This window comes from Melospiza melodia, chromosome 8, assembly GCF_035770615.1.
Source record: "Melospiza melodia melodia isolate bMelMel2 chromosome 8, bMelMel2.pri, whole genome shotgun sequence".
In the NCBI taxonomy this organism is placed as follows: Eukaryota; Metazoa; Chordata; class Aves; order Passeriformes; family Passerellidae; genus Melospiza; species Melospiza melodia.
In genome coordinates this window covers 21251658-21263729 of record NC_086201.1, presented here as the reverse complement: position 1 = coordinate 21263729, position 12072 = coordinate 21251658, and the positions used below count along the sequence as shown (strand labels likewise).

Genomic DNA, 12072 nt, shown 5'->3' with positions numbered 1-12072 from the left:
GCCAAATTACAAAGCCCATGTGCAAACAAGGCCAGCAGTCCTAAGACTTTACCCCACGGCAGCATGCAGGGAGATTTAGGACTTGGCTTTCCTCTTCCTTCCCACTTGATTCTAAAATAATGACTTTTGGAGCTTTCAAAGCATCTGCAGTGAGAACAGAGGACCTGTTTTTTTGTTTTATTTAACACTATTCAGTTTGCAGTACAATTCCTGTTGTTTAGGGCTGACAAGTAAGTTGAGTATAGTTAAGTACAGAAGTGGGACATGGCCAGTGCTCTGTGGAGAGGAGGACTGACCTCCTGCCATGGGGCTTTTGAGCTTGGTGGAGTTAGCAAGACATCATCCTTAGCTATCAGCTGAACCAGAGGTGAGTGAAGTGACTGAGACATGGATGTTTGCCTTCTATGAAGGATTGTCAGCTGGGGCTAGAGGCCCACTTGGTTCAGGAAGCACAGCACTGGTGAGTTTCAGGTTCTTCATTGGAAAAAAATTCTGTCTTCTGATGTAAATTCACTGAAATAACCTTGATATATTTACTGATATGAAATTGCTAAAGTTAGATGGTTTTCTGTGCTTACACAAGAGGCAAGAAGCCTTAGTTATTACAAGGACACCACACAACCCAATAATCCTGGACATAAGGCTCACATGTTTTCTAAACATTAGGTATCTGAAATATTTCCAGGTTTTAAATGTTTCTCAGGAGTGTTGATAAGCCCTTAAGCAGTGGGTTCGTGCATAAAATCTAATCAAATGCAAAGGAAGAACAAATGAGAGAGGAGAAAAGTTGACTTCTGGACTTGTAATTATTACTCTAGGATTAATGAGGTCAGATTCAAAGCCTATCTGACTCTATGGGATTAGCAATAACACAATTACTGTCAGAAGCAAGGTCTTCACAATGAAAATATCTCTGTAAATTGAGATTTTAATGAATTGAAACTTTCTTGTATATAAATATAATTAAGATGATCTCAGTCAAGGCAATAATTGGTTTAACTCAAGTGTAAGATACTTGGGAGTATGTATTTTTTCTTTTTTTTTTTTTTTTTTGTGTATTTTATTCTTAATTATCCTTGGGTTCCCAGAAATGTGACTCTGAGCTATACTGCTGTTTGTGTGAAGCAGCTAATTTGCACTCACAGAATCCTTCATGAGTCCTCATGAGTGAGGTGCTGCCATACCAGTGTTTTAGACATCATACAGATATTTCATACTTGTTGGAAGAGGTGCTTCTTGAGGCAGTTTTAGGAATTGTATGTACAATAATTATATTTTCATTTGTAAATACTATTATTGCAATGTTAAGGTTTATTCCTAAATAAAGGAAGTCAAGACTTAAGATTTCTTATATGGTCTCAATTTGCTTCCCTTGTGTGTGTGTTAAGATGATGCCTTTAATTATTTCACTATTTTTTATTTTTACTCCTCAATTTTCTCTTTATTTTGAAAGCAGACTGTTTTAATAGCACCTATTCAGTATTTTGTCTTATTTTTAAAAGTGCTGGTGTTACTAATGACACAGCATTCAAACCTTACACCAAAGATGACTTATTTTACCTGTGCATTTCCACAAACATTTATTGATTTGGTTCTACAAGACCCAGAGGAGGCCAGAACAGCTTCTCCTTGCTGTGTTACAGCTGGAGCAGTGACTCACTAGAGGGCTCAGGTCACACGTTTCAGTGAATGTGGGTTCCCTATTTAAAGCACAGAGAGACCTGGTTTTTCAAAATTCAGGCAAAATGTGGCACAGGGCACAGATATTTAAAGGAAAGGCAGGTGGCTGCCTGGCAGGCTCAGAGTTTCTTTGTTCTGTGCCCTAAAACTACAGGTAGGGAGATGCTGGGCATGTGGTCATTTTGGGGGTCACTTTGGGGTCTTTGAGCACTTGACTAAATGTGGGATTTAAGTGTGTGCTCAGGTGGAAGCAAGGCTGTCCCTGTTCCCTCGTTGCCAGCACTGGGGGGCCCAGGTGCCCAGAGCACTGTTCCCCCAGGGCAGGGCAGCACTGGGCTCTGGGCTGTGCCCAGGGGAGCCCAGGAGAGCTGGGGCACCGTGTGTGTGTGCAGGGGTCTGGGTGGGAGGCTTTGCCCACGGTGGGTTCACAGCACAGAGCCACAGCCAGGAGGGAAATCAGCACCACAGCTCCCTGCCCGGGCATTCCCTGCTCCTCAGGGGGAACAGAGGTCACTCCTGCACAGAAAGACCTCCAGAGAATTCTAATCAGCCATTGCATCTGGATCAGGATCTGAGCAAGTTTTGATGGATTGAAGGTGACATGCCAAACTTTAATTGCAACCAGAGGATCCTAAGTGACAAATCCGGTTGTTTTACAGGCCTTTTAAGTAAACAAAGTGCTTTTAGCAGCAGGCTGCAGCTGACTGAGTGGAAATTAAACCTAGCCATGAATTCTGTGGTTTACTCTTCTGGAAAGAACTAAGTCACATAACTTGGAGCTTTAATGGAGGTACAAGTATTGGCAAAATCAGCAGGAACAAAACAGGAGGGGATTCTCAGTAGATAGATACCCAGTCCTGCAGTGAGAGAAGGAAGTACAGATTTTCATCAGGGCATCGATCCTCCAAGCTCCTCCATCCCTTGATGCTGTGACAGTCAGGGCCCTGGGGCTGGCAGGGCAGGGGTCCCTGTGTGTCCCAAGTGCCCATCAGAGGGTGGCAGCCGCCCTCGCTGGGATGTGCTGCTGTTCTCTCTGGGCTCGGCTGCTTCCTGCAAGCCCCTGGCAGTGTGCATGGCAGAACAGCAGAGGTGGCACTGGGCAGAGGCACAGGGTCAGTGCTGGGGTCAGCTCCTCTCCAGGCAGGGCAGGGCTGGCACACCTGTCCCTGAAGGGGCTCAGGTACTGGCACTGCCTTGCCAGCTCGCTGCAGAGGGGTTGTAGCCTGTTTGTAACCCAGTCCCTACCTTCATCTCCCCTAGGAGATGTCTAAAGGGCCAGGTCCAGGGCTGCATGGAAGATGGAGGTGTTAGGAATTCCCCAGTAACTTGGGAGAAAAGTCTTCATTGTGACAGCAGTGTGTGTAATAGTGCTGGGGAATATAATTGACCCCTAGCTCCTGATTTGCAAAAACACATGGAAAGCTTGTCACTCTGTGTTAGACCTCCCAGAAACAGAATAAATATCTTGGGTAGGAAATCCTTCTGACTTCAGGGCTGTCCCTTCTTCAGGTATTTGGTGCTTAAGGGCCCTGAAGAGAAGTAACTGCTGTGAGCTGAGGTCAGATCCTGCCGGAGCCATTTGTACTCCCCAGCACTGATCTCAGAATACATTTTCAGCAAACACCAGCCTAATCATGTTTTCATTTTTTTCCTTAGATTGTGGTTTAAATGTGCACAAGCAATGTTCCAAGATGGTCCCAAATGACTGCAAGCCAGACCTGAAGCATGTCAAAAAAGTGTACAGCTGTGACCTTACCACGCTAGTAAAAGCACACTTCACCAAGAGACCAATGGTGGTGGATATGTGCATTAGGGAAATTGAATCTAGAGGTAAGGAATCCTTAATGGACTTTTGTTGCTTTACTGATAATCCATTTAGATTGATCTGGGTCATCTGGGTTTCTGCTGAATGTATGATTGCTCAAAACAGATTCGCACAAGACATTTTATGACTGCCAATTACCCTGCACAGCTAATATTATACTGTGCATTATTTCATGGTTCGTACCATTTATAATTTTTATAGATTCTGCTAGAAATTGCTTAATGGGAAGTTACTGCTTTGTAGTTACATATTAGTGCCTATCTTTCCAATAATATATTCATTTTAAAAATTAAATGAATGTGGCAAAACAAAGAGGGTTCATATTAATGTGTTCATTCTTGCTAGTCTCCCTAGCCCACACCGAGTATCCTTTTCTAGAATTAGGGTACTTGTTTTTATTCTGAAATAATGACTGATCATCAAGTATGTTAATCTGAGTTATTTTGAAATGAGCTGTAATTGGTTTAATACATCCCTTCAGCTCTGAAGTCATTTTTGTAAATATAGTTTAGTGCTGATAGAACAAGGCATCTACTGCAATGGTCAGGGTTATAAACCCACATAAGGTTTTGTTCTGGAAGAAAAACCTGATAAGGCTTTTAAAGCATGTCTGCTTTTTCTACCTTAAATTAAAAACTTGCCAAGGGAAGAACCAGGTTGAAGGTCACTGTAAAAATCAGGACTAATTCTAATCTTGTTAAAATGTTCATTGCAGGTCTTAATTCTGAAGGACTGTACCGAGTCTCAGGATTTAGTGATCTTATTGAAGATGTCAAAATGGCATTTGACAGAGGTACAGTCTTCCCTGCATGCTGGAACTTGGTGCTGATGTATAAAATATAGACAGTTTTGCTGCAGAGCCTGTGTCTCACGCTCCAGTGCTCTGAAGGAGTCAGACAGGAGGGTGCTGGCAGGAGGGGAGCTGCCCCATCACAAAAGCATATCAGCTTCACCCTGGCCTTTATTACAAAAATCCACTTTTCTCCTTCCATCAGTATCTGTGCTCCAGTAACCATGTGTGTAGGAAGGACAAAGCTTTGTGAACTACTGCCCTAGTTTGCAAGTCAAACTGTGCTTGGAGGGATGGGGGAGGGATAGAGGGTGAGTGCTGAAGTGCCTTAAGAGAGCTGTGCAACTTGAATCCATCTTTCTGGATGAAAGCTCCAAAATAATAAGATGAATGCAATAGTGCAAACAAAGTTTGAATTATTACAGACTAAAAGAAGGTCACTGAGAACAAACTCTTCTCTCTGAGAAAAGACAGTGGGAAAATTAAGGGGTTTCCAGCTGCAGTCCCTCTATCCCAGTGGAAATCAAGTCCAGAATCCGTGCTGGAAACTCTCTTTCCTGTTTGTCTGGAGGACTGGCCCGATTCGGAGCACATCTGCAGTGTTAGCAGGGTGGGGATGTGCTGCAGAGGCCAAGTTCTGGATGTGTGTCCTCTGCACTTTGGAGTAGGTAGTATGTTCCAGTTAAATGGTGAACACATGTTTTTCCTATAAAATAGGGGGGCTGTGGACAAAGCTGGTTTTCTGCCTTTTACTTTTTTCCCAGACTCTCTGATTTCTCATTCAGTGCTGATGAACGTGTTGTTTTGCAATGCAGTGTGTTCAGAAATAGCTAAATGTCCATACCTTCATACAAGACAGATACTGCAAGTTCACTCAGGCAGGTTCTAAAAAAAACCCCAAACTGTATTTTTTAGTAATTATTTGAAACAAAGAAAAGATGTGTTATTTTATAAAATGCTTGAGGTTTTCACCCTGAAACCATGAATATCAGTTTTACATACAACAGCCAAAATCTGTAATTGTTTCCTTTTCAATAATGTTTGCTTAAGTGAGTTATTATTTTTCTTTTGAATGCTACTCTACATCTGTTTACATTTCCAAGGCTTTAATATCAGTGCCTTCTCCACACAGATGGGGAAAAAGCTGATATTTCTGTGAATATGTATGAAGATATCAATATTATCACTGGTGCACTTAAACTGTACTTCAGGGATTTGCCAATTCCACTCATCACATATGATGCCTACCCAAAGTTCATAGAGTCTGCAAGTAAGTGTAACACTTTTTTGTCTGCTTTTCATTCTTAGCCTTTTCTCTTTTTTGTGCAGGACTGTCCTATGTGTTTTGTAGCTGTCCCATCAGCTCTTACCCTGCATGCCCAATTTAGTAAGGCTTGCAGGAGTAAACATGCAGTGCACATTATGGCCTGACCGTGATGCTGTGTGGGCACGGTTACATTTTCCTTTGCCTTTGTCACCAGGAATGTTTCCTTTTCATCACACATTATGGATTACATCACTGGTGTACTTGACAGTGATTATTTAAAGTCTGTTGGTTTTATGGTGCCAGAAAGAAGGTGATTTATGGAAATGTTTAGAAATAAGATGTCACTTGTTTCTGGAGTTGTCCGTTCTGAGTGTTTTCATAAGCTGATAACCACTCATTGTCCCAAAGCCACCTTTGGGGCTGGCCTTGCAGAAAGTGGGTCTACAAGCACAGCAGTAAGCCCAGCTGGAATCTCTCTCCCAAACATCCTGGCTGCTGAAGCATTTCTGTGATGTGTTCACACCAGCCCCACCTGGAAAGGTGTGAGGTAGCCATGGGTACAAAACAAGGACTGCATGCTGGCCTTACAGCTCCTTTGGAGAAGGCTTTTTCCAAGTCATATGGAGACAGCCAAAGGCACTGATGGCAAAGTTCCCAGTACCTTCTGCTCTCCCAGAGTTGCACCTGTAGATTATTTGTGCAAAACCAGTCCAGTCAGCAAGATTGCCAGAGGATTTTTTTTTAGTAGGCTGCAGGGAATCTTTCAGTGGAGTGCAGTTTGCTTTGGGGAGTTTTCTTTGTCCAAAAGCAGTCACATCCTTATGGTGCTCTGAGCCCCTCCTTGGACAGACAAATCCTCCATGAGTAACCCAGCAGAGCTGTGAGACCCTGTCTCCTGTGCAGGCCAGGTTGTTGCCTTTCTGTGTGTGCATTCTGGCTGTTTGTGTGGTGACATTGAACATCTGTGTTTCAGAAACCACGGATCCGGATGAACAGCTGGAAATTCTGCACGAGGCGCTGAAGCTGCTGCCGCCTGCACACTGTGAAACATTACGGTATCTCATGGCACATCTGAAGAGGTGGGTGCAACAGCTGCAAAGAACTCTAAGCCACACTCATTTTTAGCAAAAATCCATGTTAGCACCTCCAGAAAAGTCTGGTCAAGGCCCACCAAATCCTGGAAAGGGCCTGTGGCAGGAGTGGTACCGTGCACAACAGCAAAACTCAGGCACAGGGGATTATCCCTTGCAAAGCAAAACCAAGGTGGCACGTTAGGGTGTCCATTTTAGTTTCTCAAGTAACATGAACCTTACTGTCAATATGTAAGATCATTCCCTCTCCATAGAAAAACTACTTTATTTTAAGGTCTCTTCTGCCTTTTTTCATTATGTAGTTCCTCTACAAGTAGGACTGTGTTGTCTCTGCTGAGTTTTGCCTCAGGCAAAATTCAGCTACTGAGTTTCTGCCTGATTTGTCCCTTTATTTCAATGACATTTCTAATGGGTGTTTTAAAACGGACAAAGGGATGAGAGACATAGGAAAAAAATTCCACCTTACAGCTTGTGAAGTGTGAAATTAATTTTTCTTCACCCTGTTCAAAATTAGCTGTTGCTGCTCTACCTAGCAAGTTGCTTTTGCACACCCTATTTCTGGTATAGGGGAATGATAAGGTAGAAAGGTGACAAAATTCACTAGTTTTAAACTTCTGTTTAACGCTTTGCTAAAAGGAGCTGTGCTGCTCAACAGGCCATTGCCTTGCTGCTGAATTCAGGTAATCAGACACAGCTCCTTTATTTGGAATACTTACAGACTGGAGATGCAGCAACTCAGTAACATCAGTCTGACCTGTTTTCAAATAAAAACTAAGGCAGAAAGGGAGAAACAGAAGAAAAATCTAGAGTTTGTAGTTCTTGTATACCAAAGGACTTGTTCATGCAGTGCAAGTGAGCATGGTCTGTATGCTCTGAGGGGGACAGACACTGAGCCACCACAAACCCCCACAGCATTTGCTTTCACTCACTCCCGAGTGTTTCACCCATGTGTGACCTGCTGGGAAAGACACACATTTCTGCCCAGTTTCCCTGATTTTCAACATATGCAGGCATGGTCTGGCACAGAAGAAATGTGAGAATCACTGGGGTTTTTTTTGCAGAGTAACACTCCATGAAAAGGAGAACCTGATGAGTGCAGAAAACCTGGGCATAGTTTTTGGACCAACCCTTATGAGAGCGCCGGAGCTGGACGCGATGGCCGCGCTGAACGACATCCGCTATCAGAGACTTGTGGTGGAGATGCTTATAAAAAATGAAGACATTTTATTTTGAATATTTTGGGGGTTTTGTAATAAAAAAAAGGAAGCAACAGTGTTCTATGGATGAAGGAATATTTTAAAGTAATTTAATGGCTCTTGTCACTGAATTCCATATTTGCTAGAGCTTTCGATGTATTCAGGATAACAATGAAGGAACTCTTTGTCGTTTCTGTAGTGCCATTCAGCTGATGTTGAAAAAGGTTAACACATACTTTCCAGTACTAGTAATCCTGGGTGTTTATCATGTTGAAATAAAAAACAAAATGCCTAAAGCTATTGCATGATTTGCTCCCTGTTCTCCCTGTTCTGGTGAGACTCATTCCATGAAGAAAACAACTGAACTGGTGCAGCATCTTTGTTCTGGATAGTTTGTGATTGTAATTCAGCATGTTTCTCCGTGTAAACCTGTTGTGAATTTGATTTTTGTTCTATGTAATTGGTTTCTAATACTAAAAAGAAGGCAGACTTCTGTGAAATGGAGCCTCTGGCCATTTATTGACATTTCATATTCTTCTCTTCCTCTTCTGGGGCTGATTTCTTCCTGGGTTTCTTTCCATTTTTTCATCATATAGTAATTTGTTTTTAACAGAAACAAAATTGTACTTTAAATGTTACTTTAAGTAATTCTCCATGATGTTTATGGTGGTTGCAGTGAAATCTGCAATACTGAACAGTGTTCCTTTATTATTATTGCTATTTCAATTGTAATTTTGTATTTTTATCTGGCATGCATATATTAATTTATTAAATTTTGCTTTTAGAACTCTAACATCATGCTATTTATTTTTCCTTTCTGAACTTGTTTCAGAAATACTGATTGTTTCATTTCTCACATTGGCACTTCAATGCTGAACAACCTCTGACTTAAATGAGTTAGAGTTTCACCAATTTTGACAAGACTATTCTAAATATTTTGGGTCCTGACACATTGCTAAGGTTCTCACAAATTCCTGTCTACTCTGAAAACTTCTTTCTTCCTTGTCCAAGAAGGCTTCAGAACTCTTAAATAAACCAAGAAAAGTATTGTCATAATTGCCTGTATGTGAACTGGAATGGCAGCTTACAATTACACAGCTGTAGCTGCCCACAGTAGATGGATACACCACCAAATTCCACATGCAGACACATCCTAGGACATTTCCTTTGCACTTCAGAGGTTCAGCTCTGGTGCAAGCACTTTGGTCAGCCCTGCAAACACCTCCTGGAGCAGGAGGAGAACAAGGAGGAACAATCCCCTAGTGATCAGCACCAGCTGTGCTGACAGCACAGCTGACAGCAATAAGGTGCCACATTGCATCCCACCCTGCCTTGCCTGTCTGGCTAGGAGAGGAGAGATGGTGAGCTGCCTTTCTGCAGCTCTCCTGAGCTGGAGATTGAAGGATGCCAGGGAGGAAAAGGTGAAGATGGGGATGTACACAGGTAAGTGTGTGGGGAATGCTGCTCTGGGCTGGGGGCTGCTGGGGAGGCAGAATGGGGGAAGTTTTGAGGGAATCTGAAGTATGTTTAGTTTGAGGTTTTTTTCAATCATCTGTAGTATTGAAAGTGGCTTGCTGTTACAATTCCTGCACTAATTAGTGCGCATTATCACTTTATTTACGGCAATGAACTGCAACAGATGGAAAACTTCATGTCTCTGACCATAGCCTTGCCTGCCCCAGCCCAAAAGGAGTGGCCCACACGCTGCTCAGTCACATCTGCCTTGCACTCCAGCAGCCACACGTGTTCACCTCTACCTTGCTCCAAGCCAGCTCCTGAACATGCTGTATTGCCCACTGCTGCCCTGACTCTTTGTGGTGCATTTCCTCACTCAGCCCTGTGTTTTGGGTGGCTCCTCAGGCGATCCACCGCTCCTGCATGCCCTTGGGGATCCCTTGCAGTGGCTCTGCCTGGCCCTGGCACTGTCCTGTCACTGCACTCAGCCCTCAGCCCCGGCCGTGGCAGCGCTCAGGTGTCCTCACAGTGTCACCAGGAGAAGGCTTGTTCTCCCAGGCAATGCTGGGGGTGCACTGCAGTGCTCCAGCAGAAGCTGAGCCCAGGACAGGGCTGTGTCCCCAGGGCAGGGCTGTCCCCAGCAGTTCCAGCCGTGGTGCTGGCACTCCGTGTCCACCCGAGCAAAAGGCAGCTCTTGCTCCCCAGCTGTGCAAGTAGACCTGAGCTAGGTGGCTGTAGTCGCCCTTTCTAAAGCATGTAACAGCACACAGTAAATGGCAGTAATTGGGATAATTAGCTTTTCTTCTGGTGTGGAAATATCCAGCCTCTCTCTCCCCGTCGGTGCTGCTGACACAGCTGCTGCCCTGCGGTGCTTTCAGCTGCCTTTGGAAGCAGAGGTGCCCGACAGGTGGATCAGGGAGAAAAGACCACTGAAAATAGCAAGCCTAGATTGCTCTGGGGATGGTCAGTGCACACGGGGGGGCAAACAAGGTTTGTGAACTACTAGGGAGCCTCCTGCAGGAGATGCCCCCTCTCAAGCACAGTTTTACAAGTGATTATGATAATGGAAGTTTCTGTAGGAAAAGAGGAAAACCTAAATGGGGAGCTACTGCTGAAAGAAAAAAAAAAACAAAAAAACAAAAAAACAAAAAACAAAAAAAAACCAACAAAAAAAAAAAACACACAAAAAACCCAAACATAATACACAAAAAACCCAAAGCCAGAGCAAGCAAAGGCCCTGCAAGCCCACACACCCAAAAATAAATAGAACCACCCTCTAAAAACCCATGTCAAGAAATGCTGGCAACAACACCCTCTGCTCTCCCCAAGCCACACTTTCTGATGGGCTGTAAGGAAACTGCATGCCAAGGGATGATACAGAATGTGTTCCACACCAGATATTCAACTAATGAAGGCTGACCCTGTGTGCCAGGCACCCTGCTCAGCCCTCATGGAACAGAGCTGCCCCTACAGAGTGCACATCTCTTGGATGTGGGTCACATGTTGTGCTAGGGTCAGGAATGTGGGATGGAGGACCCCAACATTCAATGAAGTGCTTTCTTGACCTGGAATCCCAGGCATCTGTATGCAGTGGCTTTCCTTTATTCTCTTTAATTGCAATTTTTTATTAAGTGTGTAGGCAAAAGCCTCCATTTTAGTCTTGTTTTTTTAACTATTGTAATGAAACTCTGATCTTTCCTGAATGGTAATCTTTTAAAGAGGTAGTGTAGAAAAACCACTGTCTTTGCAGTGAATTTGAAATTTTTTTTTGCTGACCAGGCAGGTGTTTTGCACAGGCATACAAGCAAATTGCATTATTTAAGTTTCATTTATTAGATTTTTTTAATTAAACACATAAAGTGGGTATTTTTCATATTTGCATTAGTTAAGTGACAATAGAATAAATAATCTAGGTCTATGAGTAGCAAGGGCTATCACCAAGTTGATTAGTTCTCTGAAGGAATTGGTTTCCATGAGGACTAAGTGCTGTCTCAGTGCTGTGGGCAGCTGGGCACAGACACTGCCGCCAGCTCACTGGCAGCACCTCATCAAAGGGCAGCTGGACACGGGAAAAGATGGGGAACAGGGATTAAACTACAGCTCCCCACTGGAGGGATGTGTGGGCCCCCCCATTTCAGACTGCAGAGCTCAGGGAAAGCACTGTGTGCAGAGGCTGTGGGCAGGGAACCTCTGGCAAGGCTCTAGGAGAGCTCTGTGATGGGGAAGCAAGCTGCCTTGTGAAACAAGAACATGAGCTACTGCTAATGTCAGGTGAGCTGACAGGATGGAAAATCCTGGTATTTATGATTTGATGCAATAACAAAGTTTTCTGGTCCTTCCCCCTTCAATGGCAAAGGAAAGGAAAAAAGGCTTCTAAAAGGCATATATGATGTACTCACTTTGTTCCTGACCTAATTTTTGCATGCTGATGAATGTTCTGCAATGTTTTTATTATAGCTATAATTATATTGCAGTTGGGGAAAAAAAAACATTTAGTGAACCTAGCAATCACGGGTTTCTTCTTTAGTCGTGCAGAATTACTGCTTAGCAACTACTCCTCAGCCCTGGGAAGCTTATGTAACACACGGGGAGGAGGGCCAGGACGTGTGTGTGCATCCAGGGACTGCTGAGCAAACCAGCAAGGCAAGGAGAGAGCCTGGGCTCTGGGCAGGGGCCCTGTGCCCCACAGAGGGCTGGGAGGTGTTGCTTTGATTTTTTAAGATTTTATAAGCTTTCTGATGTTTACATTCTTGTAGCAAACTTTCTCA

General features: G+C 43.6%; 1 protein-coding gene across 4 annotated transcripts in view; it reads left to right on the top strand.

Annotated features, from left to right (window-relative positions):
• The window catches only part of CHN1 (chimerin 1), a 100355-nt gene extending 91713 nt beyond the window's left edge, over nt 1-8642 (top strand). For all 4 annotated transcript variants that reach the window (XM_063162171.1, XM_063162169.1, XM_063162170.1 and 1 more), the window contains 5 exons: nt 3337-3510; nt 4221-4298; nt 5428-5565; nt 6536-6641; nt 7715-8642. In XM_063162171.1, coding sequence (XP_063018241.1) covers nt 3337-3510; nt 4221-4298; nt 5428-5565; nt 6536-6641; nt 7715-7886 — 668 coding nt within the window. In that variant the 3' untranslated portion in view covers nt 7887-8642. The remainder of the gene's footprint in view (nt 1-3336; nt 3511-4220; nt 4299-5427; nt 5566-6535; nt 6642-7714) is intronic.
• Nucleotides 8643-12072: the final 3430 nt, after the last annotated feature.